General features: G+C 41.6%; 2 protein-coding genes across 5 annotated transcripts in view; one reads left to right on the forward strand and one right to left on the reverse strand.

Annotated features, from left to right (window-relative positions):
* Positions 1–23984, reverse strand: ATG4A (autophagy related 4A cysteine peptidase). 3 transcript variants are annotated; one of them, XM_034435029.3, is made up of 13 exons: positions 23820–23984; positions 16927–17001; positions 16167–16238; positions 14602–14700; positions 13592–13693; positions 11657–11729; positions 8295–8374; positions 6958–7145; positions 3857–3935; positions 3334–3479; positions 2613–2669; positions 1827–1938; positions 51–830 (listed from the first exon to the last, which is right to left on the reverse strand). In XM_034435029.3, exons 1-13 carry the CDS (start codon positions 23827–23829, stop codon positions 766–768), a joined length of 1158 nt encoding a protein of 385 aa, XP_034290920.1. In that variant the 5' UTR covers positions 23830–23984; the 3' UTR covers positions 51–765. The 3 variants fall into 3 exon arrangements, with proteins under 3 accessions (XP_087733702.1, XP_034290920.1, XP_034290921.1); XM_034435030.3 differs by having other exon boundaries at positions 16927–16998; positions 23820–23970; XM_087877576.1 differs by lacking the exons at positions 16167–16238; positions 16927–17001; positions 23820–23984 and having other exon boundaries at positions 1–830; positions 11657–11724; positions 14602–14697.
* PSMD10 (proteasome 26S subunit, non-ATPase 10) overlaps positions 23899–27747 on the forward strand; it is an 11162-nt gene continuing 7313 nt past the window's right edge. Inside the window, exon 1 of one of the 2 annotated variants that reach the window (XM_034435028.3) lies at positions 23899–24438. In XM_034435028.3, the coding sequence (XP_034290919.1) occupies positions 24310–24438 (129 nt within the window). In that variant the 5' untranslated portion in view covers positions 23899–24309. The remainder of the gene's footprint in view (positions 24439–27747) is intronic. The other variant, XM_087877577.1, reaches the window with a different exon arrangement.

Genomic DNA, 27747 nt, shown 5'->3' on the forward strand with positions numbered 1-27747 from the left:
AACATGTAAATGTTTAATTTAAAATAAATAAGATACAGTTGAAACAAAAACATGTTTTCTTTTACTCAGGAGCAAAAGAGATTTAATAATGATTTGAAGTTAAAGTCAAAGTGAAAAAGGGTCATCATAATTATAAAGAGACCTTCTGTATGTTGCAAGAACACGGGAGGAGTTGAAAGGTTGCCTTCCAGTCCTCTGCTTATTAATGTATTTCCTAGAAACAAGAAACGTTTTTGAAAAATTGCACATTTTATACGCGTCCTTCCATAAAAACACTTCGGGGTTTCCAAGTGCCGTGGCAAGAAATGTGAAGAGATTGAATAAAAGCATGGGTTTCGCCCGAATCGTTGAAAAAGAAAACAAGGCAATGACCTTTACTCCTAAAAAAATTGTCCATGTGAAGGAATCAGAGGTGAACGCGCTCCTCAACAGGGTCATGCCTTCGGCGTGAGCAAAGCTATTGCATTATATTATAATTACCATCTGGCTCTTGTTGAGGCTGGCAAGACTGTTCTCAGCAATATGAGCAATACAATATGAGCCAGTTTTTGCTTTCGGGTTCTCCGAGAGCTCTTCTTCAGACAAGGTTCTTTCCTTGGGGAGAAGTGGGGGTGGGGGGGACATACACAGGGGCTGGGGAGCCAGGATCCATGCCCTTCTCAAGAAGTGCTTTTTTGGAACTGTTCTCCTGAGGTCTTGTGTCTGTTCACAGGCAGGCACTTCAGGGTGAGAAAGGCGCTGTGGTTTTATTCCGCCAGGTTGCCTTCATACACTCAAGATCTCAAACTCTTCTTCCATTTCAAACAGTTTATCCGTGGAGTCAATGAGCTCTAAGAAAAATGGAGAAACTGGATTTCTTTGTAAAAATAGGTTCGCTCTTATAAAAACCTCCCCATTCAAGCCTTGTCAAGTTGAGGCCCCCAAGGCTGGGAATACCAAAAACTGCACTCCTAACTATAGATAGTCCTCGACTTGCAACCTCAATTGATCCCAAAATTTCTTTGTTCAGTGAATTTCACCCCATTTGACAACCTTTCTTACCACAATTGTTAAGGGAATCGCTGCAGTTCTGTTAATTTGCTGTTAAGTTATTAACACGGTTGTTAAGTGAATCTGGTTTCCCCGCTGACTTTGCTTGTCAGGTCATAAAAGGTGACTCCATGACCCTGGGACACTGCAACCATCATAAAGATGAACCAGTTGCCAAGCATCTGAATTTTGATTATGTGACCATGGGGATGCTGCGATGGTCGTAAGTGTGAAAAATGGTCATAAATCCCTTTTTTCACCAACCATTGTAATGTTGGTCACTAAATGAACCATTGTAAGTCGAGGACTACTTATATGTGGGAAATTGGATGGAGAATGGCTGTTGGAAAGCAAACGAGTGAGGAACAAATCAACCCATCAGAGATTGCAGATGACCTCTCCCAGTATAACTTAGCTGTCCACAACAAAACACTCTTACCATCCTTTCCGTTATGGCATAAATATGCTTACAAGGTGTCAGCAAAGGCTTAATGTTGACTTCACCCCACTTGATCAATTTTTTGATCCAGAAGACCCATGTCTTCTGGATCAAAGATGTTTGCTCGTGCAAGCGAGCAAACTTTGGCCTTGATTCCAAAAAGTTGCTTCAGAGCATGAAAGTAGCACCCACCCACAATTGCTGTCTCACTTCCGAGGAGTCTGCCACTGCTTTAAGGAGCTGCCATTCAGAAATTTACTCTTTGGGGCCAAGTGTCAAAGTGGACAAAGTAACACAGATCACAGCCGGGTAGCACAATGGAGGAAGTGAAGGACATCCCTATGAAACACCTCTTTACCTGCTCCAGTGGTGGTGACTTCTGGTTTTGTGGGAGGTATGAAAGGGGGCCAGTGTGGTGGGTGCTTCTGAACCAGCTCAAACATCCGTAGACTCTGCTTCTTATGTATCTCCTGGGAGGGAAGAAATGCCATTTGCAAATGCAGGACTTAAAATTTATTAGCCACCCAACCCTAAAAAATTCAGAACGCCATGCTGAATGTTTAAGAGCTGGGGACTATAGACCAGGCCTTCCTGTCCCTTCTATGTTAACACTTTTTACATTTTGTATGAAAAAATATAATCCAAAATTTATCACGAGCTATTTTTTGCACCAAAAGTTCAAATTCACTAAGCTATTTAATTCTCATTCTTAAATACCAGATAAAAGGCATTAAAAGGCAAGGAACTAATGAATTTCCAGGCCAATAAAAACCCATTTTTAGAAAGTAATAGGTGTATTTTTCTATTTGTGATTTTCTTTTGGGGTTGCTCGTGCAAGATCACAGCTCCATTTAAAACACCATATATTTTAAGCGCACAGAAGATCTGAAGGCTTACAAAGCCCTCTTCAGGAAGACAAGTTTAAAAAAATATCAGCACAGCAAAGAAAAAACAAAAAAATAATTATAATAACATTCAGTACAATGAATAAACAAACATCAAATATGTATTAGAGCTGTGGGCATCTCTCTCTTTCAATCTTTCTATCCCTCTGGTTATTATCAATCCTTCTAATAGTAAATTGTTCAACACAAAACAAGAAATGATAATAATTTTCAAGTTTTATGCCTTTCCTAATACTTGCCTTTTGCACAAAGCTACACCAGTTATCAAAGTCCTTTTCTTCTTTACAAAAGAATCCCTGTAACAATTGAAGAATATTAGAAAGGAAAAACAAGGAATAATAAAATGATAGAAACATTTGGTCATTATACATTCTTTCCAATTATTTTGGAAGGGTATTAGTCATTATTAGGCATCCTTGAAACAATAAATTTAGGTGCTAATACAAAACACAAATAATCGGAACAGATTCAAAGTGGCTTTTCATCTCAGTAAGCATTAAGCCAAAATACACATGAATTGTGTTCACAAGGCATGCTAAATTATTGCTTGGTCTATCCAAAACTCCTTTTTTATAAATCACAGCAGCTTAATGCATATAATACACTGTTAAAACAAGCAGACTAGGTTATAGCTTACTCTGTTGTATAAATGTCTAAAACAGGGCTCTCCAAACTTGGCAACTTCAAAGACTTGTGAACTTCAACTCCCAAAATTGTGGCTGGCTGGGGAATTCTGGGAGTTGGTCCACAAGTCTCAAAGTTGCTAAGTTTGGAGAGCCCTGGTCTAATGCCTAGAACTATGTTTAACCATTTATCAGAATTCCAACAAGAAACTTCTTTGAAAATGTAATCAGCAGCCTGTTGCCTACGTTGGATTCCCTGAACAAGGCACATTCTTCAGGGGGCGGGGCAGGGTGTGTGTGTGTCCATCTCCTCACTACGCCCCATCACAATACTTACTAATGCTACAGAGGGATCGAGGTTCATTATCTTCATCCGGTGGGGGGCTTGCTGGCAGTGAAAGCTATGGTCATCAACTGCACCACTCTCATCCGAATCTACAAAGACCTGGGTGGTGTGAGGATCCAGGTAGATCAATTCATTTCCTACAAGAAAGAAGCAAGAAAGGGGTTGGATAGCCATGAGTGGAACTGAAAACCGGGCAGCTTTGCACCGCAGTTGTCCACCTAAACTTCAGGATCTGCTACAGCCCCAAATCTGGATTTCCATACAAAGATGGATTTCCATTCATTCTTCAAATCAAGTCCTAAAGTACTCCTCTCTTCAGCTAAGAAACAAGCTGAGATGAATATGGCTTGTGTGAATCTTCCCTCCACGAGGCTGTGGAGAATAAACTGGATTCCAATCTTCAGTATAAGCTCTTTACTGTGATTTCTCTTCCCCTGGGGTTTTTCTTATTTGCTACTTCAGGTTTAGAAGAATTCTTCAATAGAACTACTGCAACAACTTCATTTTTCCTTACCCAGAAATCCTATAAAGTAGTAGGCATTGTTTGGTTTTCCTCCTAAAGCTCCTAAAGATTGTGGCATCTTAAAACATTCCTAAAAGGAGAAAGAAAAAAATATATTTACTTTCCCACAAATATACTATTTGTACTTCTTTCCTTCAGCAACAGAATTCAAGGCAGCTTATTATCTAGTTCCTCCAGGTCAAAATCTGCTTATTTTGAGCTAGAGTAGGACCAGTAGGGCACTACCCCCACCTGTTTTCTAAAGCCCTCTCTTACAAAGTTATTCAAATCACAGAATTACAGAGGCATGACTTTTCTGTTTTCCTGGAAAAATAAGTTGGAAAACAGATGTCTTAAGCTCCTGGCTGGCTTCTCACATCTATTTGAGTTGGGAACTGCCCCCCCCCCCCCCCGTTGCCAAAAAGCCAAACATAGAGCTGAACATTATAACCTGCCAGGTTCGCAGAAGCAGAAATAAATTACATTTCCCAGTTGCAAAAACGTCACTAGCCTCCGAACTAGACTATTACTTTAACTGTGAGTATCTATATGTGGTAAAGGAGAAGTCAAAGATATCACCCGTGTCTTATTGCACTGTGAGGTTTACAATGCTTTTAGGTCAATGCATATTCTCCCCTTACTAGAGAGATTACCAGGGAGGGCAGACACAATCCTGGCTACTACGCTTGCAGTAGCAAAATTCTATGCTGCTGCAATGACCACAAGGAAAAATGATATTACAGGACTAAAGATGTTTCCTTGTACCAATTTTTCATAGATATCTCGAACAATTTTTAGAGAAGCTATATTTATACTCATCCACTTATCCATCAAATACAGATGGGCACGATCTAAACTGTATGATACAATGTATATTATTGTTATGGATGTTATTATTTACTACTGTTATTGGTATTATCTTTTAATATTATTGTAAATAGATTCTTGTCTTTTGCTGGTCTATGACCGTAATAAATTATATCCTTGGTTCTTGGGGGGGGGGAATTGTCCCCCTCAGAACGGGCTCGCAATTTGGGTGTCCTCCTAGACTCACAGCTAAGATTGGAGCAACATCTGACAGCTGTAGCTAGGGGGGGCCTTTGCACAGGTTCGCCTGGTGCACCAATTGCGACCCTACTTGGATCGGGAGGCTCTCCTCAGTCACTCGTCACCTCATGGTTAGATTATTGCAACGTGCTCTACATGAGGCTACCCTTGAAAAGTGTTCGGAGACTACAGTTGGTCCAGAACGCAGCCACGTGAGCTGTCATGGGTGCACCTAGGTACACCCACATTACACCAATTCTCTGCGAGCTGCCCTGGCTCCCTATTGGTCCCCGGGCACAATTCAAGGTGTTGGTTATTACCTTTAAAGCCCTACATGGCTCAGGGCCAGGTTATCTTCGAGACCGCCTTCTACCGCATAGCTCCCAGCGATCCCACAGAGTTGGTCTCCTCCAGGTCCCGTCAGCTAAACAATGCCGGCTGGCGGGCCCGCGTGGGAGGGCCTTCTCTGTGGCTGCCCCAGCTCCTGAGTTACCTCCTGAGGTCCGGACCACCCCCACCCTATTGGCCTTCCGAAAAGCGGTGAAGACCTGGCTTTTCTGTCACACCTGGGGCCGTTGATCTCGCTGTTGCAATCTTGTGAGATCCGGCCATGAATGGTGTGAATGGGTTTTAATGTTTTAATTTTTAAATGTTTTTATAATGGTTTTTTTAAAATGCATTGTAAGCTGCCCTGAGTCTTCGGAGAAAGGTGGCATATAAATTGAACTAATAAATAAATATATATATAGTTTATATATAGTGTGTATGTACGTGTGTGTATAGATAGATAGATAGATAGATGATAGATAGATAGATAGATAGATAGATAGATAGATAGATAGATAGATAGATAGATAGATAGATAACTGCATTCAGAATATAGGAAGCATTATGTGTATTAGAAATTAAGCAACAAAGAGCTTATGGAACCTCAGAATTAACTTATAACTGTTTATTTTAAAGATGGCCTAAATTCTGAAATACAATTTCAGCATTTTCATGAAGTAGCGGCACAGTGGTTAAGAATGCAGTACTGCAGGCTACTTGTGCTGACTGCCAACTGACTCCAATTTGGCAGTTCGAATCTTAGCGGCTCAAGTTTGACTCAGCCTTCCATCTTTCCGAGGTCAGTAAAATGAGGATCCAGATTGTTAGGGGCAATAGGCTGACTCTGTAAACCACTTAGAGAGGGCTGTAAAGCACTGTGAAGCGGTATATAAGTCTAAGTGCTATTGCTAGCGCTAAGTGAAACCATGATCAGGCGTGTTCATTTTTCTAGTACAGATAGTCCTCAACTTACAACAGTTCGTTCAGCAATAGCAATAGCATATACTGCTTTACAGCCCTCTCTAAGCAGTTTACAGAGTCTGCATTTTGCCCCCAACAATTTGGGGCCTCATTTTACCGACCTCGGAAGGATAGAAGGCTGAGTCAACCTTGAGCCTGGTGGGATTTGAACTGCCATATTGCAGGCAGCAGAAGTAGCCTGCAGTACTGCACTCTAACCCTAGAGCCACCGAGGCTCTTTGGTTTAGTGACCAAACTTATAACGGTACTGAAAAAAGTGATTGATGACCGTTTTTCACACGACCATTGCAGCATCTCCATGGTCACATGATCAAAATTCAGATGCTTGGCAACTGACCCGTATTTATGATGGTTGCAGTGTCCCGGAGTCACGTGATCCCCTTTTGCGACCTTCTGATAAGCAAAGCCAAAGGGGAAGCCAAATTCACTTACCAGCCATCTTACTAATTTAACAGCTGCAGTGATTAACGACAACGGCAAGAAAGGTCATAAAATGGGGCAAAATTCATTCAAAATTCATTCACAGAAATTTTGAGCTCAGTTGTGGTTGTAAGTTGAAGACTGCCTATATCAATTCCTACTCTGGACCTTCCAGGTCATTTCAATGTTTTAATGGCTATTCTTATGACGTGCGTGGGTGTGTGCCTGCTTATACCTATATGTGTGTGTCCGTCTCTAATAAAACAATTGATCTCTTATGGCTGAGATCCCTCCTTAAGCGAACCAGCTCCTCCACAACTTCTGCCGGAGAGCTCTACCTTAAAAGCGTCGACATAAACCGGGTTGATGTGGTTTATCCCCAGGCGAAGGGGTACGATCAGCAACAGGGGCTTCCAACTGCCAGCGGGAGCTCCCGAGGTCTTGGCTGGGTTGACGGAGCTCCTATATGACAGTGAACTGCAATGAGACCTGGGGCAACCCTGGGCTGGGACCCGGCACATTTTTTCTGGTAAAAAAGATAGAAAAAAGAAAGAAAAGAAATCCTTATTCCTCAATTCCCTATTAATTTGTCAGTCGGCAAAGAATATTCACTTTGCTTAGAAATATTTTCAGCACACGTCTCAGTTTTAGTGAAGAATATGAATCTGAAACAGACCGCTCTACTCATTTGTGAAATAAATGAGAAATTCCATATTCACAGGGATTTGTTGGTTAGGCCAAACCTTCTTTTCTGCAGAAAGAACCCAGAATTAAGAAAATTGTAGTGGTTCTCCCTGCAATTAAGGAAGTCAGAAAAGCTATGAATATCAAACAGATGCATTTTAAGACTTGGATAAACAAGGAGTGTCTGTTTCTGTTACTATTTACATGTTCTATGTGGGGTGATCCTTAATTTAAGAAAAATTAGAAATCTGCAAAACCTTTCAAGGCGGAAGCATTTTGTTCATGATGCAGTCATGCTGCTCTCAAAAGAGCCAGGCCAGTCCAATTTCACTGCATAACAAAGGCTGCAGTGCCCCATTCTGAGATCAGAAGGACTCTGGTCAACCATTCCAATGTGGGAGAAGGCCGTTTTAAATTTGGAACGTTTTCATTTCAAAGTTCCTTCAATACTGAAAAGACACATGCGCACACACACACACAGCACCAGCTAGCAACAAAAATATCTGTGCCATTTGATTTCCATTTGAGGGAACAAAAGAGAAAATGGACTATCTATGATACAGATGTCAAACTCGCCGTGTCACGTGACATTTTGCAACATTTTCCCCCTTCATAGAGCTGGGGTGGACGTGGCCTGCATGTGACCTATCCGGCCCATGGGCTGCCGGTTTGACACCCCTGATCTACAATGACCAGCTCAGTGTTTAGGATTGACACAGGAAAAATAATAGGCTTCATCCTGGTAATGCTATTCTTATCTTGTTCCCAGTTTGTTATAAGCTAGAGATGACACAAGGATTCAAAAAGGGAATTTTAATTTAGGTAACCACAGACAGTATTTTCCAGATTGCATTTGGGTCGGTGACCAGGACCAGAGATTTATTCTTCCGAGCTTTCAGACTCATGTTTTTTTCTTTTCTGGATTCTAAATGAGGCTTAAATGAAACTGAATTTAAACTTGCTCAGGTTCTGATGATGATTAAAAACTTACTGATATCTTCAATCACCACAGTGTTGTCCATGGACACGTAAACAGCTAAGGAATTCCATTCATCAAAGAGTGCAAGTTTCCTGAATAAAGCAAGACAGCTGTCAGTCAAAAAGCGTGCTCAATACAAGTAGCCCTCAACTTACGACGACAATTGAGCTCAGAATTGGTAAATGAGAAATTTGTTAAGGGAGTTTTGCCACATTTTACGACTTTTCTTGCCACATTTGTGAAGTTAGTTTAGTTTAGTTTAGTTTATTTGATTTGTATACCGCCCTACTCCCGAAGGACTCAGGGCGGTGAACAGCCAACAATAAAATACATAAATACACAAAATTTAAAAAACCCGATAAAATCAAATTAAATTAAGTGAATCACTGCAGTTGTTAAATTAGTAACATGGTTGTTAAGTGAATCTGACTTCCCCATTGCATTTGCTTGTCAGAAGGTCACATGATCCCAAACATCATAAATATGAACCAACTGTCAAACATCCGAATGTATATCACATGACCATGAGGATGCCACAAGAGTCATAAGTGTGAAAGATGGTCATAAGTCACATTTTTCAGTGCTGTTGTAACTTTGAATGGTCACTAAATGAACTGTTGTAAGTCGAGGACTACCTGTACTTATGAGCCCTTCCAATGCTTACACCTCCTGCTTACGGTAGTTTCTCAATGGTGATCTCATTTCAAATACTTTCCCAATGCTACTGATGCAGAGCAGAGATGCTCTTGCTGCAAGCTTAAAACTTCAAAATATAAACACATTCGCTACAGTTTTGATAGAAAGACTAAATAGTTTTACAGGTATATATTCATGATGATCAATCTGGCTTGCTGCCAAAAGACAGTTAAGGAACAAAGTGAGAACTGTTTTGAATATTATTGAATATTTACAATAGCACAATGAACAACAGGCAGCTCTAATATTCTTAGATGCAGAGAAGGCCTTTGACAACTTAAATTGGGCCTTTATGTTTAAACTCCTGGAAGTTTAAATTGGGTCTTTATGTTTAAAGTCCTGGGAATTTTATTCAGGGGGTCAAAGCTGTCTATACATCACAGCAAGCGAAAATTGTTATTAACTGTGACCTAAGTCATGCAAAATCCAAAAGGGTACAAGACAAGGATGTCCTTTGTCTCCTTTGCTGCTATCCTGGTGTTGGAAGTTTTGAATAGAAATATTAGGCAAAATAAGAGGTATAAATATTAAAAAGGAAGTGTATAAATTTTGTTGATCATTTGGTGATATTTCTGCAAGACCCTAAAAATAATATAGAATATTTGATAAGGAAATTAAATGAGTTTGGGTCTTTAGCAGGTTTTCAAATAAACAAGCAGAAAACATCAATGCTGATTAAGAATATGATCTCACAGGATGGTGATATATTGATTAAAAAGTCTGGTTTTAGAGTCGAGAAACAGGCGAAATATTTGGGGGTTATGTTAACAAACACAAAAACAAAACTGTTCCAAAACCATTATGTACCACTCTGGAATGACATTAAAAAGATGTATATCTTTTAACTTGGGTGACCTACCCTCAAATCTAAGGAGAAGCTAAAATTAGAAGTTCATGTCTGCCATTGGTTTACATATTTACAATTGAAAGAAAGATTTAAATTAGACAAAAAGAATCATCGGTTTAACTTCGTTAAAAATGAATTGTGGTAGTGATGAACATATTATTGCTAAAGCCTATAAAATGTTATTGAATTTAAAATTGGAAAATGAACAAGTAGAGCACTGTATGATTCAGTGGGCAAGGAACTTTGGATATAATGTACTGCTTGAACAATGGGAGAATATGTGGAATAAAGGTTTAAAATTTACATTAAACTATAACTTAAAAGAAAATGTCTATAAGATGACTTATCATTGGTATTTAACTCCAGATAAGTTTTCAAGAATGTATAAATTTCATACTTCAAATTTGTTTTGGAAATATAAATGTAAAGAAGGGACTATTTATCATGTATGGTGGACGTGTGATAAAGCAAAGAAATACTGGAGTAGCATTGTGTTGGGGGGGTGCACTGAGGGAGCTCAACCAATCTCATTGTACATATGTTGTGCACTGACAATAAAGATTTGAATTGAATTTATGCACAGAAATGGAAGGTCACTCAATCCCCACAATGGATGAATGGCTGCAAAAGTTGATGGAGTTAGCAGAGATGGCTAAATTGACTGTTTTGAGCAAAGAAAAAAAAATACAAATACTTTTATTTCTATTTGGAAACTGCTTCTGGATTTTGTGCTTGTGGTGGGAAAAAATGAAATTTTGAGTTTGAGTTTTACCAATTAGATAGATTTGTTATTACAGAAATGGCTAGTTTATTTACTATTTATTTACTATTATGTAAAAGTAAAAAGTTGGGGTTTGATCTTAATGCCTTATTCTACTGTACCAAAGGGAGTCGAAGTCAATGCCTTTTTTTCTTTTTTCCCCTTGCTTTCTCCCAGTTTTCTCTTCCCTTCTCCCTTCCCTAACCTTCCTATTATTTATTTTTGTATTTTCTTTGTTTGCTATATTATAAAGCAATAAAAAATTGTTAAAGGAAAATATAAACACAGCATATAAATATTTTGCACACTCATAAATCAAACTATAAAGCTTGAAGTAACCACTAAGAGTTGCCTTCCTTAAGATGGCATTTTCCAGATGTATTAGGTGGCTAGGAATTCAGTGAGTCACTTTCCCGATACATATGCAGGATTCTTAGGTTGCAGAAAGCAGAAACCGACATTTAAATGTGTGGGGGAGGGGGAAATTTGGTAGTTTGGCTACAAATGATCATGGATCTTCAGAGTTAACCTTTAAGGGTCGTAAAATGGGCTGATGAATAACGATTCAAATGAAAGCACAAGAAATTAAGCTGCCTTTGTGTCCTTCAACCATGGACCAAGGTCTTTTTCTCTACAAGTACAGGGAGTTCTCACTTAAGACAACTCAGCATGGAATTCCAGTTATAAGCATTGCGGTTGTTAAACAGTTCACAATGTCTCCTGGCTTGATTTTACAACCATGTTTATAATGGCCAGAAAGCAAGTCACCACAGTTAACTGAATCACATAGTTGTTAACTGAATCCACTGGCCCATCAAAATAAATGCCAGAAATCGGCAAAAAACATCTCAAATCAGTCACATGACCAGAGAATGCTGCAACTGGTTATAAATGTGACACAGTGGACAGGCATCCCAAATGCATTTCTGACCGTGGGGCCTGAGTGCAGCAGTTGTAACTCTGAGAGCGAGTCATAAGTATTCTTTAGGGGTCTAATTTTCGACGGTCATTCAATGAGAACAATCTGTATAAATTCCACACACATATTGCAGAATACACATGCTGGCTTACTTGAGTACTTGGGCAACAGTATTTGGTCCGAACCATTCCCCAATAGATTTCCCTTCGCCAACACCCATCTGCGCTGTGTGGATCAGGAACAGAAACAGACAAAAAATCAGAAAAAATGTCAGAAAATGATATTTGCCTGTTAAATGGAAAATTATTTGAATATTGCATTTGTGTATTTCTCGAAAGAGTTCAGGATCAAAACCATCTGGAAATATTAACCCATGTCAGAGTATTTTAGCTAAACTTTGGGTGGGCAGAAGGGTGAGATCTCTCGGTATTCAGCTCCCATCATGCTCAGCCATCCTGGCTGGGGGATTCTGGGAGTAGAAATCTACCCCTTGAGAGGTCAAACAGAAAGAACCTCCAGCCCCCAGCCTTAGCACAAGCAGAGACAGGGAGTGGTATGATACCAGCCTGCGATGCTATGAACGTATTTCCGTTGCACAATTGAAGGATGTTCACAAACTGCCTGCTGGCCTTTGCAAGGGAGAGATGCCTCCCTCAAGTTCACTTCGTCTCCTGCAAAATGCTTTATCGTGGGCTGCCTTTGAAATGTGTAGACGGCTAATCTCAGGCTCTTCAGCAGACTCTTGAATTGGGAAGCGTGGGGTTTTACAATTTCAGGGCAATCTGCCTGTTTCAAGAGACACTGAAACTGCTCACAATCAGCTCTAAAGCTGCACATCATGTATGACTGTAGTGTTTCGGAGACTGAATCCTTCCTTTTGAAACCCTGCCCAGATTTTAAGAACTGAATAAAGAAGACAGCTGGACTGACACACTGACACAACAGGTGTATTTGGCAGGAATATGAGAGAGGGCCTCTTCCAAACACTGGAGCTTCCTGGCAAGCAAAATTAACAGCCGAAAATGCTGTTATTCAGATAAACTTTTGATTTTTATGAAGTTTTGTGAGGTCCATTTTAACTGGCAGATGGTGATTTAATTTCAAGGAATGTGTTTTCAACTGTTTTGCTTTCTGATCTGACTACAATTGTGTATTTTCTTTTAACTGAACAACAACACCCAAGAGTAATACAGGAACCAAACTACTGTGATTGCAACCATGGTTTAGCACCGTGATGGCGAACCTATGGCACGTGTGCCAGAGGTGACACGCAGTGCCCTCTCTGATGGCACGCGAGCCATTGCTCCAGTTCAGCTCTGCTGCGCATGCACACGCGCCTCCCACCAGCCAGCTGGTCTTCGGGTCTCTGCCACGCATGCGCAGGGAGTGGGGCGCATGTGAGGAGCCGTGCGCGCATGTATGGGGGGTGGGGCACATGCGTGGGGCTGCATGTGAATGCATGGGGCTGCACACACATGCGCAGGGCATGTACAGGGGCACATGCATGGGGTGAGGCGCATGTATGGGGGTGGGGCACATGTATGAGGTGGGGCGCATGCACGGGGCCACACATGTATTGTATTTTGGGGGATCAGGTGCACACGCGTGCTTTGGGCACTCGTTCCAGAAAAGGTTAGCCTTAAGGAAAAGGTTTAGCATATTGTGTAAATTTAGTTTGTGTGTGTGTATGTAATTCTTGACTCCTGGCGACTGCCTGGACAGTCCCTGCAGTTTTCTTGGCAAATTTTTTGAAAGTATTGCCATTTTCTAGGGTTCAGAGAGAATGACTGGCCCAACGTCACCAAACTGGCTTCGTGCCTATGGTTGGACTAGAACTCACGGTCTCACTACACATCCATAAAAAATAGTTATGACTTTGCTTGGTATGATTCCATGCTGACACTGTGATGTTCTCCCTAGTTTGACATCAGCATTGGCTTCTCTTTTGCCCAGATTCTTTTTTTTTCTTTGTATTTCTGCCAACATTTGTCTTTATTTCATCACCAGATGGGATTTTGCCTTAATCTAACACCCTCCAAAAGACACAATAATTAGGACTACACATTGCTCTCAAAATCTGCACTTACCCATTTGATGAATTGAGTAACAGCAATCTTTTCTGTCCAGGAAACAGCACAAAATCTTTTTATATTCTTCTGGTTGCTTTTTGTATTCCTCCCACTGCCAATCTTTAAGAAAAAATTATTAGAGATTTTAAATGGGATGTCACATTCCCACCAAGGACAAAGGATAAAACAACTAAAGGTGATCATTCAAAGAAAGAAATGTATATTGCAATCCTTCTTAGAAGACAGTCTGCTCTAATGACCTGTGGGACTTGCTAAGTGACCTGTAGTATCTCTTGGCGATAAAATACCACAGAGGTCATTAGAACAGACTGTCTTCTAAGTAGGTGCCATAACAGAAAGGTCTATATGGCTGTGACAGCTATGTTATACTGGAAGAGCTCTGCAACCTCTTATGAGTTGGGTTATTCTTCACTCATTTGCTTCAAAATAGCCATTCTCAATACCACTGGGTCACTTAGTGACCTTTCAAAGTTACAACAGATCTACTTACAACACAAATTTGAAGTTCTGATGCGCTCTCGCTCTCTCTCTCTCTCTCTCTCTCACACACACACACACACACACACACACACACACACCCCATGCACTCACATAACTAAATTTTGGGTGCTTGGCAATTGGGCCGCTTTTATGGCTATTTATAATATCCCATGATCCCATGATGTTTTATGATGGTCTGGCCAAGAACCAGCATTTACTTCCAATTTTGGGCAAGACCACGCCCATAGTGAACCATTTGTTTATTTAACAACCATGGCATTCAATTAATAACTGCTATGGCCACTTTACAACTGCCCTGTTAGCTTAACAAGTGATAGATGAACTAATGAGGTCGGTTCATTACTATTAATATCATTTCATCTGTTATTATTTTAGTTGTTTTTATAGTTTTTAAAAAAATGTGTTAATAATAATGATTTGAGAGAGAGAGAATGAGAGAGAGAGAGAGAGAGAGAGAGAGAGAGAGAGAGAGAGAGAGAGAGAGACTTACCCCTTCCCAAACTTACCGCTTCCCAAATGTTGACAGATCAGAGCCTGAGCCAACATCATCTGTCCACACCGCAACATGCAACCCCAGCCAGCATCTGACGAAGGGCCTGTACCACCTTGGGAGTGAGAAGCAAATGCTTAGGAGGTCATACAAAAGGAAGGCACGAAACCTGAGGCTTCCTTGGATCAAGAGCCAAAGTTTTACCCCAGGGACCAAAAGAATCTATATCTGCCTGCTGCCATTTGTAAACGGGCCATTTCATACCTGATGAAAAGGCAAGGAAGAAGATCAAAGGCATTCGCAAAAGGGAATGCTACGGTTTTTGTTTAAGCTGTGCTCCATTATCTCATAAATTTGTAACCACGTCAGAGACATGAGCTGTAAATGTAGTGCCATTTTCAATTTCAACCATACGTTCCCATCAGAAACAACCCTATCATAAGCATACTTTTAGAAATAAAGACAAATAATCTGGGGAAAGAAATCCCACCCCTCCCTGTGCATGATGTGGCCAAACCCATCATTTTCCAATCCATTCCACTGCTTCCACCCAATTATCCTCAAATACATTAAATAGAGTTCCTGGCTATCCAAAGTTGCTCCTCTCTGATGTAAAAGAGAGAATAGAGATGGTAAACTTTTAAATGGAAAAGGGAAAGCCAGCTGCAGCAGCCCCAATATTTATCCCCCACAGGAAAAACCAGTTTAAGTGATTATAGGTAATCCTCAATTCACAAATAGTCATTCAGTGACTGTTTGAAGTTATAATGATTTCCGAGGTTTTGGGGTTTTTTTGCCAGTTTCCAGCGTTTAATTCCTGTTTCCAGCAAAAAATGCCGACTGGGGAAAATGGATTCGCTTAACAATTTTTTTTTTTTATTTGATTTATATGCCGCCCTTCTCCGGAGACTCAGGGCGGCTTACAATGCGTTAAGCAATAGCCTTCATCCTTTTGTATATTTATACAAAGTCAGCTTATTGCCCCCACAACTGGGTCCTCAATTTACCTACCTTAGAAAGGATGGAAGGCTGAGTCAACCTTGAGCCTTGGCGAGATTCAAACCTGCAGTAATTGCAGGCAGCTGGTCTTAATAACCAGCTTAATAACAGGGTGCCTTAGACCACTGTACTACCAAGGTAGTACTACCAATTCAAGTGTTTGCTTAGTGATTGCAGTGTAATAACCGCTGCAAAAAAAAAAATGACGAAAAAACAGGTCTGGTCATGTGGTGGCCCATTTAATGACTGCAATGACTTGTAACTATAATTCCAGGCTCAAATATGGTCATAAGTTGAGGACTACCTGTATTTATGTCACTCAAGACAAACATGTCAGACTCTAAAGGTTTCACTAGGTGCAGGCCTAGGGCTAGAAGTGCAGGCCCTGTTCTGCCTTGAGCAACCCTCTCCATCAGGGACAAGCAGATATTGCCAAGGTCTTTTTTTAAAAAAAACACCCACTAATATTGGCAAGAGCTCTTGTTCAGAACAACTCGTTCATTCTCTTACAGAAATCATGTTTTCATAAACAGAAGGGAACGAGAGGGGCAAAACCTCATCAGGCCAGGAAGCAAAACTTACCAATGGGTGAAAATTTTCTTCTGTAAGTAAACCAAAGACGAGAGCCAATATCCGAAAGAAGCTTAGATTTTTCTAGAATTGAAAAAAGTAAACAGGTTAACACAAATAGCAATAGCACTTAGACTTATATACCGCTTTACAGTGCTTTACAACCCTCTCTAAGCGATTTGCATATTGCCCCCAACAATCTGGATCCTCATTTTACCCACCTCGGAAGGATGGAAGGCTGAGTCAACCTTGAGCCGGGTGAGATTTGAACTGCCAAATTGCAGGCAGGCAGCAGGCAGCAGAAGTAGCCTGCAGTACTGCATTCTAACCACTGCGCCACCAAGGCTCATTTGGCATGAATATGGCATTAATACAAATGCTGTATTCATGCCATATTCTACTGAGCCAAGAAGACATTCAGGCATTTAGAAGTGTAAAACCTGTTTCCAAGTAACCTCCCCCTTACTGAAAAGTTACGGTACATTTCCCCCCCAAGTCCCTTTTCATTTGTCAAAGGCAATGCAGTATCTGACAGTTCATTGTAGAAATGAGTTTTTTTCCTCTGCCTCTTGCTTAATTCCTCTCAATTCAAAGTATATGAGACAAGTCTGAACTGGAATCTCGTCCTTTAAACCTGTCTTCTCCCTCAATCTGTTTTTTACTTTAAGTGCCCTTATAATTAATACCTTCTATTATGCCTACTTTCAAGGATTTCTACTCTTTCTAGAGATTGCCAGAGAAGTAATATGTAGCTTTTTAATTCCAAATTTACCTGTTTTCAGGTGGTGCTGTCTTCCTAAGATCCAGGCGGGCTCATCTGTCTCAGGAAGTTCTTCTAAATAATCTACTAAAATAATAAAATAATGCTTATATATTTTTAACTAGATACACATTTATTTGATTTACAGAATACATATCCATAAATACACTTCTTTAACAATAGCAGTAGCACTTAAGACTTATATACAGCTTGACAGTGCTTTATAGCCTTCTCTAAGCAGTTTACAGAGTCAGCATGTTGCCCCCAACAATCTAGGTCCTCACTTTACCATCCTTGGAAGAATGGAAGGCTGAGTCAACCTTGAGACTCAGGGTCTCACTGATCGAACTGGATCAGGATCGAACTGTTGGCAGTTGGCAGAATTGCGATATTGCGATATTGCATTCTAACCACCGCGCCACCACGGCTCTTATGCACAATATACAATTAAGATGTCAAATATTGTACTTTAAAACTGAACATCAAATAATTAAAAATTAGATATAGAATTTGTTTTAGAACTAATCCCAGAACAGGCAACTTTTTCTACACAAAGGATTTGCTCATTTGCTCTCTGAGGATACCCTCCAAAAAGTAAGAATAGCCTAGCCAAAAATAAATTTGTTTTAGTTTCACACATAACGCATCCCATATGTTTCTATTTATTGAGGGTTTTACATTTTGCATGTCACATTAAACATTACAAATTAATAACTGTGGAAGAGACTTTGAGATGTACATCCAAAATTCACAGGAATCACATGCAATCTTGCCCTGGATTGAGTTTCCTACTTACACTCAGATCTCATTTGCTTTTAAAAGATTGAAAGTAATTCCTCTTACATTTAGTCAGAGAATGACCTTTGCTATTTGCTTATCACAGTGTGACAATGATGAAAGCAGATCTATTTTGGCAAGAGCCAAATATTAAATACTGTGGTCTATCCTTTGAGACCCAAATCCCCAACTGCCTAGAAGGGCTAAAAGAGATTGCTTCAAAGTCAGTTCCTTCTTCTAACTCCTCCCCCAGTTACAACATACAATCAACACAGCTACCCTCTGGAAAGGGGTATGGAACAGGAAGAGATGTTTGGGAAACTGTGTGGATATTTAACATTCCCATTTTCCCTCCCTTAGTTTAGCAAAACCAAAGTAACCTCAGAAACTGATCTAAGCTGAAACCCAAAGTGGAATTAAATATACTGCCCAATACTGCTTTGATTTTGTCTATGGAAATTCTTAACCATCCAGGTTTTGGTTGTCCTAAAGGTGCTTTTTCCAAAAGGCAACTGGACTTTCTTGGGTTTTTTTTCCTTTCTCGTTTTGCTTTCTCATTCAAGAAGCTTCTTCAGTTCTTACTAATGGGGAATCATTTTCAAAGTCCAAGAAAGTCCAGTTACCTTTTGGAAAAAGCACCTTTGGGACTGTTTTGAGTGCTTTCCACCAAGTAAATAAAATCAAACAGTTTAAAGAGACGAAAATGGCCTCAAAGAGTCCTCTGAAACCCAAAATGCTTTAAAAGGATAAAGGTGTATGCCTTTCATTTTCAGCATATTCCTTTGCAAAGCCTAAGTCCAGAGTCCTAAGACTTCCAACTAGAGCAGGGGTCAGCAACCTGTGGCTCCGGAGCCACATGCGGCTCTTTGGGCCCTCTGATGTGGCTCCCTGTCAGGTGATCCCACCACTGGCTGGCCCCGCCCTCACCCTCCCCTACCAGTCACTCCTCACCTGGCCTGAGAAGGTAAGGGCAACGGCAGGGGATGGAGAAGTGGCCAGGGCAGAGAGAGAGATACAGAGAGAGGGGGAGAGAGAGAGACATAGAGAGAGGGACAGGGGGGAAAGGGAGGGAGAGGGGGAGGGGGGAGAGAGATGTGTCAAAAGGATGTTGTGGTTCCCGGTGTTTTTTAACAACTGGTTCTCTGTCCTAATGACCGGCTGGATAGGCGTGGCTGAGGGGGGGTCATGTGATTGGTGGAAGTGAGTGACATCGAGTTGGCCACGCCCACCCAGGTTTTGTGGCTCCCGGTGTTTTCTTTTCTGTGGAAAATGGGTCCAAATGGCTCTTTGAATGCTTAAGGTTGCAGGCCCCTGAACCAGAGTATGTGCTTAGATACTAGAGGCATAATTCAATTCTCACTAGTACCAGTAATAAAAGATATTTAAAAAACTGGGGGGGGGGGTGTTTAATGCAAAAAGAATGTGACACGTAGCTTGCATATTAATTATCTTTCATAGAAGGAGCTTCTTGGAAGGCTTACAAGAGAGTAATAAATAAATTTGCATAAATAAAGTAAAAACAATGTGGACATTTTAGCGCTGAATTCCTCAGGCTTGAAAACATGCTTATGCTGCTCCTTGCAAGTTCAGATTGACGCTACACCAAGGACCATGATGTCATCCGTGAGCTAAGCTTTGACACATTAATATCTTCCAGGAAAACCATCCAGATTAGACTTCCATTTGCCAAGTCCCAATTATTTTTCCAACAAGTAAAGAAGCATTCTAAATGTTCGTATTTCAGCTTTAAAACTGCTTTTAAAAAATAATCTTGTCTCAAGCATGTTGATAAAATTCTCATAATTCATGCACCAAAATGCCAAGGTGCAGTGTTGGCTCCTTGGTTTCATCTATCATTAGGATTAATGGCACAAATAATGCCTCCAGCAGTAGAATCCAATAAATGGTTATTTAAGAAGTGCCAAACATTACAAGCTATATATAAACCTTATGCAATAGCCCAACTCCTGTATTGACTAGTCAGGAGAAGCAGTTTTCCCCTGTGACCTCTGTAGTAGTTTCTAGAGCATTTGAGGAATTATCTCCGCTCCCCATGAGTGTCTACAAGGAACTAGGGATAAAGCATGTGTCACAACATGAACTTTGCTCCTCAGAAGATCTTTTGTACTTGAGACACAAATACAAAAGGGCAGAGTTTGGGGTCATGACTCCACAATGCACAATTTGACACCTGAGGATCATTATGACTACCTCGATACCTATAATTGTAGATTGAAAGTACCCCATGGAAGGACTTCACATTGGAACGGAATTATCTGTTAAACCTATTCACTGCTGCCTGAGAAAACTTGATGTGCAATACTGTATTAAAAAACAGTTAATTTACCCAAGACCAAAGACTTTGACCCAAGGCCAAAAAGCAGAATATAATTACAGATTCTAGACACCCTGTATTATGAATAATTTGCAAACAAAAAGGATAGTGTCTTTTTCTCCACGCCAAGTCTCTTTCAGTAACACTGAATAGCTGCAACATGCATGCTTGCTGTTCTTCAGATCCCTAACGTAAGTTTAGTCTTCTCTACCCCCGAGCCTCCCAAATGTGCTGAGAATACAGTACTGAGTAACTGCTGGCACTGTGTGGTTGACCACAAGCTAAGCTTTTCGTAAAAGCTTCACTTTTAGTCCCAAACAAGTAAAGGCACCTCCTTTAATCACAAAACATATGAAGACCTTTAGAATCATCATGATCATCAAATGATAGTACAGGTTGTTGACTTATGACCATAATTGAGCCCAAGATTTATGTTGCTAAGTGAGACATTTATTAAGTGAGTTTTGCCCCATTTTACGACTTTTCTTGTCACAGTTGTTAAGTGAATCATTGCAGTTAATAACCTGGTTGTTAAGTGAATGTGCCTTTCACATTGATTTTGCTTGTCAAAAGGTCACAAAAGGGGATCACATGACCCTGGGACACTATAACTGGCATAAATATGAGTCAGTTGCCAGTGACTCAGTTTTGATCATGTGATCATGGGGACGCTGCAATGGTCATAAATATGAAAAATGATCATGTTGCTTTTTTCAGTGCTGTTGTAACTTTGAACAGTCACTAAATGAACTGTTGTAAGTTGAGGACTGCCTGTATATCACTCTAGGATTCTAGGGAGAAGACAGTGCAGTTATATGAAAGTACACTAGGTATTTGTACACAGAACTGAATAATATACTTTAAGGAATGATGCTTTTCCTAAGAAAATTACAGCCTATAACCAGATGAATCTGATACTAAATCACTGAAACTTCAACTAAAAATGAATTTAAAAGACTCTACAGTGGCCAAAAATTCCAACAAACCTACCTGCCTTCTAACTACTATACACACAGATCTATCTTTCTTCACACCCTATATGCCTGTATCATGCGCCCACACATGCAAATATTCCCTATACATAGGAAGAATACCAATACTGTGTAATTGTAGTCACATTTTACATATTTAAAATCCTGCACTAGCCTTCTCTCCAGCCTATTTAAATAACAAAAACTTTAATGCAATGTATTAATTTCAAATCATCAAAAAACAGCTATTGATATTTAAAACCGCATAGTTTAATATTCAAAATATGCTGGAACATAAAGTTGATGCAAACCAGAGATATAAGACTAACAGACTCATTTAAGAAAAAAACATTTTACAACTGAACAATATGGTATGATGTCTATCTCAAGTTTTCATAGGGTATAACAATTTTTTGTTACTGCACACTATGGTAGATATTCTCCAATGGCTAAAATTGCTGTAATAGTTGCAGCCCCATTTGAAGAGAAATAGTTTAACTCAGATAACCTCCAGCTAAGTTTACTGTAATGCGTTATATAAATGGAGCTGTCTTTGTTTTTCAGACACTTATTTTATTTTTAGTGCTTTCAAGTCAGTGTTGACTTCTGGCAATTGCCTGGACAAGTCCCTGCAGTTTTCTTGGCAGGATTTCAGAAGTGGTTTTCCCTTGCAGCCTTCTTCCTGGGACTGAGAGAGAGGGACTGGCCCAAATTCACCCAGCTCTCTTTGTGCCTCAAGCAGGATTAGAACCAACAGCTTCCCGGTTTCTAGCCTTATGCCTTAACCATTACACCACTCTGTCTCTTCTCCCCTGTCTCTCTCACTTCTAGATACTACAATCTCCTAAATTCTTAACCAGTATTGGTCATACATAATCTATTTTTTATACAACTTCACAGAGTTCCTTGTTCATTTTGTAATATCTTTCAGTACCGGAAGTTTTGTTAAGCTCTAATAGATGTTTGGTACATCTATTTCTCAAGGTAAGGAAATAACTGGTTTAATACACTGGGTCTAGGAGATTGAAATATAAGTCAAGAGGTCACTTGCTTGAAATTCACTTCCATCACCCATTTATAAATCAATCTCTCTCTCTCTCTCTCTCTCTCTCTCTCCCTCCCTCCCTCCCCCCTCCCTCTCTCTCTCTCTCTCCCTCTCTCTCTGCCCCATAGTGCTCATATTGTCTTTCCATACTAGATTGTGCAGACTGCAACACGTTTGTGCTACATGCTTCAGGTGGTTGCTGAAATGTATATAAGTATTGCGATTGTCAGCTCAGGAATTTCCCTAGATTGTCCCAGCTGCCTGATGCACTGGACTGGAATTCAAAACAAGCAAGCCAAAAACCCACATCATGTTTATGAAATTTATCAGACCTAAAGAACCTGAGTGCTGGAGTTAGAATGGAGTTGAAGCCAGTTGTAGGTTCTTCTGTGGTTATCTATTTATTGCAGGGCTTCCCAAACTTTCTGTTACCCAATACCTCTTATCAGAAAATCCTTTTTACTTAATCTAAGTGAAACCCTGTAAGTCAGTTTAAATATCCTTGTTGTGATTGGGAAATGGGTTCATGAGTCATTACCCAGAGAAAAAGCACTTTTACCCATTTCTGCATAATTTACCCGACTTTGAGAAGCACAGATATCCTATAACATTTTCCTTTCCATCTGTTGTTAAGTTTCTTCCATCCTCAAACAATTCCCACAACCCCCAGACAAGCACTGATATATTTTAAATTATCCGTTGCTTGTCACTCAGGAACTCAAGGCAGCACATCCTTCTACTCCACAGCTTTGTGGGCTGAGGATGATGGGTGAGGGAACCCTCTGGAAGACACCAGCTTGGGGAAGCTCTTTAAGCAGCCTTGTTGGCTGAGGATGATGGGTGAGGGAACCCTCTGGAAGACACCAGCTTGGGGAAGCTCTTTAAGCAGCCTTGTTGGCTGAGGATGATGGGTGAGGGAACCCTCTGGAAGACACCAGCTTGGGGAAGCTCTTTAAGCAGCCTTGTTGGTTGAGGATGATGGGTGAGGGAACCCTCTGGAAGACACCAGCTTGGGGAAGCTCTTTAAGCAACCTTGTTGGCTAAGGATGATGGGTGAGGGAACCCTCTGGAAGACACCAGCTTGGGGAAGCTCTTTAAGCAGCCTTGTTGGCTGAGGATGATGGGTGAGGGAACCCTCTGGAAGACACCAGCTTGGGGAAGCTCTTTAAGCAGCCTTGTTGGCTGAGGATGATGGGAGCAGAATCCAACCCCTCTGGAAGATACCAGGCTGGGGAAGCCCTTTAAATGGCTGAGGATGATGGAAGATACCTGACTGGGGAAGCCCTTACCGCCATGTTGGCTGAGGATGATGGGAGAGGACTCCAATCCCTCTGGAAGATACCAGGTTGGGGAAGCTTTTTAAACAGCCTTCTTGGTTGAGGACGATGGGAGCAGGGTCCAACCTGTCTGGGCTGGGGAAGCCCTTACATTACAGCCCTGTTGGCTGAGGATGATGGGAGAGGACTCCAATCCCTCTGGAAGACACCAGGTTGGGGAAGCTTTTAACAGCCGTGTTGGCTGAGGATGATGGGAGCGGAGTCCAACTGAGGTCTTGAGGAGATGTCTAGGGCCATCGCGGCTGAGGATGATGGGGAAAGACGCTGCCGGGGAAAGCCGAGGACTGGCTGGGGACGATGGGAGTTGGGGTTCAACGTCAGGCTGAGGACAGCTGCTCTGAAAGGGGCTTGGTGGGCTGACCCGGAGAACATTTCTGCCTCGCCCGGCTCCCCTCCCGCCCCGAGAGGCGTCCCGCTCCCTGGGCAAGGCCGGGCCTCACCAGACTCCATCCTCCTTCCGCGTCACCGCCACCACCATCCTCTCATCTCCGCGCCGCCGCCTCCTTCGGCCGCTTCCTTTCTTTCCCTCAGGCGGCGGCGGCGGCGGCGGCGCCCAGCCTCCTCCCTCCCTCCCGCCTCCCCGCGGAAAACAACACGACGGCGACGGCTGTCTCCGCCCGCGCAGCGCACGCCGGGAGTTGTGGTCTCCATCGCGCGCCCCTGCGCTCTCCTCCGCGGCCCTCCCGCTCCGCGCACTCCAATTCCCATCAGCCCCCTCCCCCGGATGGTTTCTGCGGCGCCTGCGCGCGAGGGAAGCCCACGTTCGGGGAAGTGGGAGGAGCTGGACCGGGAAGCGGGAACGGCGCGTCTATTGGTCGCTGTTCTTGCGATCGCCCCTCTGGATTGGTGGAGCGGGGACGGTCGGCTCCACCCCCACTCCCGCGTCGTGGAGTTTGCGCAGGCGCGCGCTGGGAATCTTCAGTCTCCGGGATGGAGGGACAAGGCGGCGGAGGGTCCGTGTCCAACGTGGAGCTGTGTAACTTGGCTTACGCGGGGCAGCTGGAGGAGGTCAAGGAGCGGCTGGTCGCCAACCGGAGCCTGGCGACACGCGCCGATCAGGTTGGCCCGGCAAGCGGGAGAGAGCGTGGTTGGTCTTGGTGGCCTTGACATCTCAAACCATGGTTTATTGGATCCTGGCTTGTCTAGCAGACTCTCTATTAGCTTGTTTTGCACGGCTTAAATTTGGCTTCCCAACCATACACTTGGTCCAGTGCATTAAGCCCGGATCAGGCATTGTAGCTTAACAGGGTCTTGTTTGAGAAAGGTTTTGTATTGTGGCTTATTCAACAAACCAGTTTTTTGTAATCAATATGTACAGATAATAGAGTGGAGACCTTAAGGAATCAAGACCAAAACCTTTATTGCACCACAAGTACTTTAATGCAATCGGTATATTACATATCCAATTCTGGATAAAAATGTCCAATTACGCTCAATATTGGCATCCTAAATTGTAACTAATATTGCTAAAATACAGGTAGTCCTTGAGTTACAACAATTCATTTAATGACCGTTCAAAACTCCAACAAGCACTGAAAACAGTGACTTATGACCGTTTTTCACACAACCATTGAAGCATCTTCACAGTCACGTGATCAAAACTCAGATGCTTGGCAATTGATTCATATTTACGACAGCTGCTGCATCCCAGGGTCAGGTGGGCACCTTTTGCTACCTGCTAAGCAAAATCAATGGGGACGTCAAATTCACTTAACAACTGTGTTACTAACTTAATTGCAAGGATTTACTTAACTGTGGCAAGAAAAGTTGCAAATGAGACAAAACCCACTTAACAAATGTTTCTTTTAGCAACAGAAATTTGGGGCTTAATTGTGGTCGTAAATTGAGAACTACCTGTACCTCTTATTCCCAGTAGTCTAAATCAGTGTTCTCACCCTTGGCTGTGGAATTATGGGATTGAGGTCCAGGCAGCTTAAAGTTGCCAAGGTTGAGAAACACCAGTTACTTAAACATTATAGTGTTGATAACCTTCAATCAATACAGTATTATGCAAATGTCAGTGTAATTAAAACAATATAAGGTATTCAGATTCCCAACATAATTCAGTTAAACAGACCAGCACTTGATGCCACTGGGCCAACTCAGCTCCTGGGTGGCTTTAGACACTTACTAGGAGATTTGCACATAAGCCATGGTTTGTTTAACCATGAGTGGTTCAATCGCAAATAGCTATATTGTCGTCCCAAATGCTAATGAGGTAAGAATTCCAGTTGTCTTCTGCAACAGATGGACTGTCCTGAAAGTTGTAAAAAGAAAATGCATAAAATGCATAAAAATCAAAGGTTCATCTGAATAACAGCATCTTTGTTTCTAGATTTGACTTGCCAGGAAGCTCCAGTGTTTGGAAGAGGTCCTCTCTCATATTCCTGCCAAATACACCTGTAGTGTCAGTGTGTCAGTCCAGCTGTCTTCTTTATTCAGTTCTTAAAATCTGGGCAGGGTTTCAAAAGGAAGGATTCAGTCTCCGAAACACTACAGTCATACATGATGTGCAGCTTTAGAGCTGATTGTGAGCAGTTTCAGTGTCTCTTGAAACAGGCAGATTGCCCTGAAATTGTAAAACCCCACGCTTCCCAATTCAAGAGTCTGCTGAAGAGCCTGAGATTAGCCGTCTACACATTTCAAAGGCAGCCCACGATAAAGCATTTTGCAGGAGACGAAGTGAACTTGAGGGAGGCATCTCTCCCTTGCAAAGGCCAGCAGGCAGTTTGTGAACATCCTTCAATTGTGCAACGGAAATACGTTCATAGCATTGCAGGCTGGTATCATACCCCTCCCTGTCTCTGCTTGTGCTAAGGCTGGGGGCTGGAGGTTCTTTCTGCTTGACCTCTCAAGGGGTAGATTTCTACTCCCAGAATCCCCCAGCCAGGATGGCTGAGCATGATGGGAGCTGAATACCGAGAGATCTCACCCTTCTGCCTACCCAAAGTTTAGCTCTGACATGGGTTAATATTTCTGGACCATTTTGATCCTGAATTCTTTTGAGAGATACACAAATGCAATATTCAGATAAAAGGAAGTTTCATTCACAGGACTCTGCAAAACTGCTGTATGCTTGGCTTTTAGCCTCTTTCATAAAAATGACATCTTGTGGCACCTTGATTAATTGGATAGTGATATTTTAAAAGTGACATGCAGTATTATTATACACTAGTAGGTATATTGCACCTGTAAAGTTGACCAAATATACTTGCCATTCAATTCCTTGCGTCTGATGGGCTGAAGTCTGTGAATATTTCTCAACCCCTTTGATTGGGATTAGTCCCATTTACTTCCAAAACTGCTAGGTTTATCAACTCTAAATCCAATGTTTTCACTGTTGCACAGACTAAACTTCTACAGAAGAATCTTTTTGTAGTATATTGACAAAACCACAGCCATTCCCCCTGGAAATACTATTTCCCCCACAAAATTTTCATTAGAATAAATATTCAAGATCAGCATTCTGAAATTAAAGGTTGTTTCTTCAGGATTTTATGTGCAAAATACAACAATAAAATTTGTACATACTGACTGGCTTGAGGTAGCAATAGCATTTAGACTTATATATTGCTTCACAGTGCTTTTACAACCCTCTCTAAGCGGTTTTACAGAGTTGGCCTCTTGCCCCCAACAATCTGGGTCCTCATTTTACCGACCTCAGAAGGATGGAAGGCTGAGTCAACCTTGAGCTGGCCAGGATCAAACTGCTGGTGTGAGCAGTGAGTTAGCCTGCACTACTACGTTCTAATCATTGCACGACCACGGCTCTTTCTTAAATACTTCTTAAAGGGCAGCAGTTTTATTATTTTTTTTATTTTTATTTTTTTTAATTTTGATTTATATGCCGCCCTTCTCCGGAGACTCAGGGCGGCTTACAATGTGCTCAGCAATAGCCTTCATCCTTTTGTATATTTATACAAAGTCAGCTTATTGCCCCCACAACTGGGTCCTCAATTTACCTACCTTAGAAAGGATGGAAGGCTGAGTCAACCTTGAGCCTTGGCGAGATTCGAACCCTGCAGTAATTGCAGGCAGCTGGTCTTAATAACCAGCTTAATAACAGGTGCCTTAAACCCCTGTACTACCAAGGCTCTTATTCTAAAGTGTGGCTTTGAAAGGAGTGACCTATAGAGGGAAAACTTCCTCTAGCTGGCCAACTTCCAGATAAAGGGTTCAGCACCAGAATTCTCAGTAAGGACCATGCAGTTTGGGGAATTCTGGGAACTGAAGTTCACTTATTTGGAGGGGTTTTAAGTAGGAGAAGCCCTTTTGAAGGATGACATTGTCTCTTCACGGGACCATCCTGTTCCCCTGTTGTGTCTTCGTGTCTGTAAACAAAAAGATCATTGACATAATCTTGTCTTT

This window comes from Pantherophis guttatus, chromosome 12 (assembly GCF_059756535.1).
Source record: "Pantherophis guttatus breed Tessera chromosome 12, ASM5975653v1, whole genome shotgun sequence".
NCBI classification, from domain to species: domain Eukaryota; kingdom Metazoa; phylum Chordata; class Lepidosauria; order Squamata; family Colubridae; genus Pantherophis; species Pantherophis guttatus.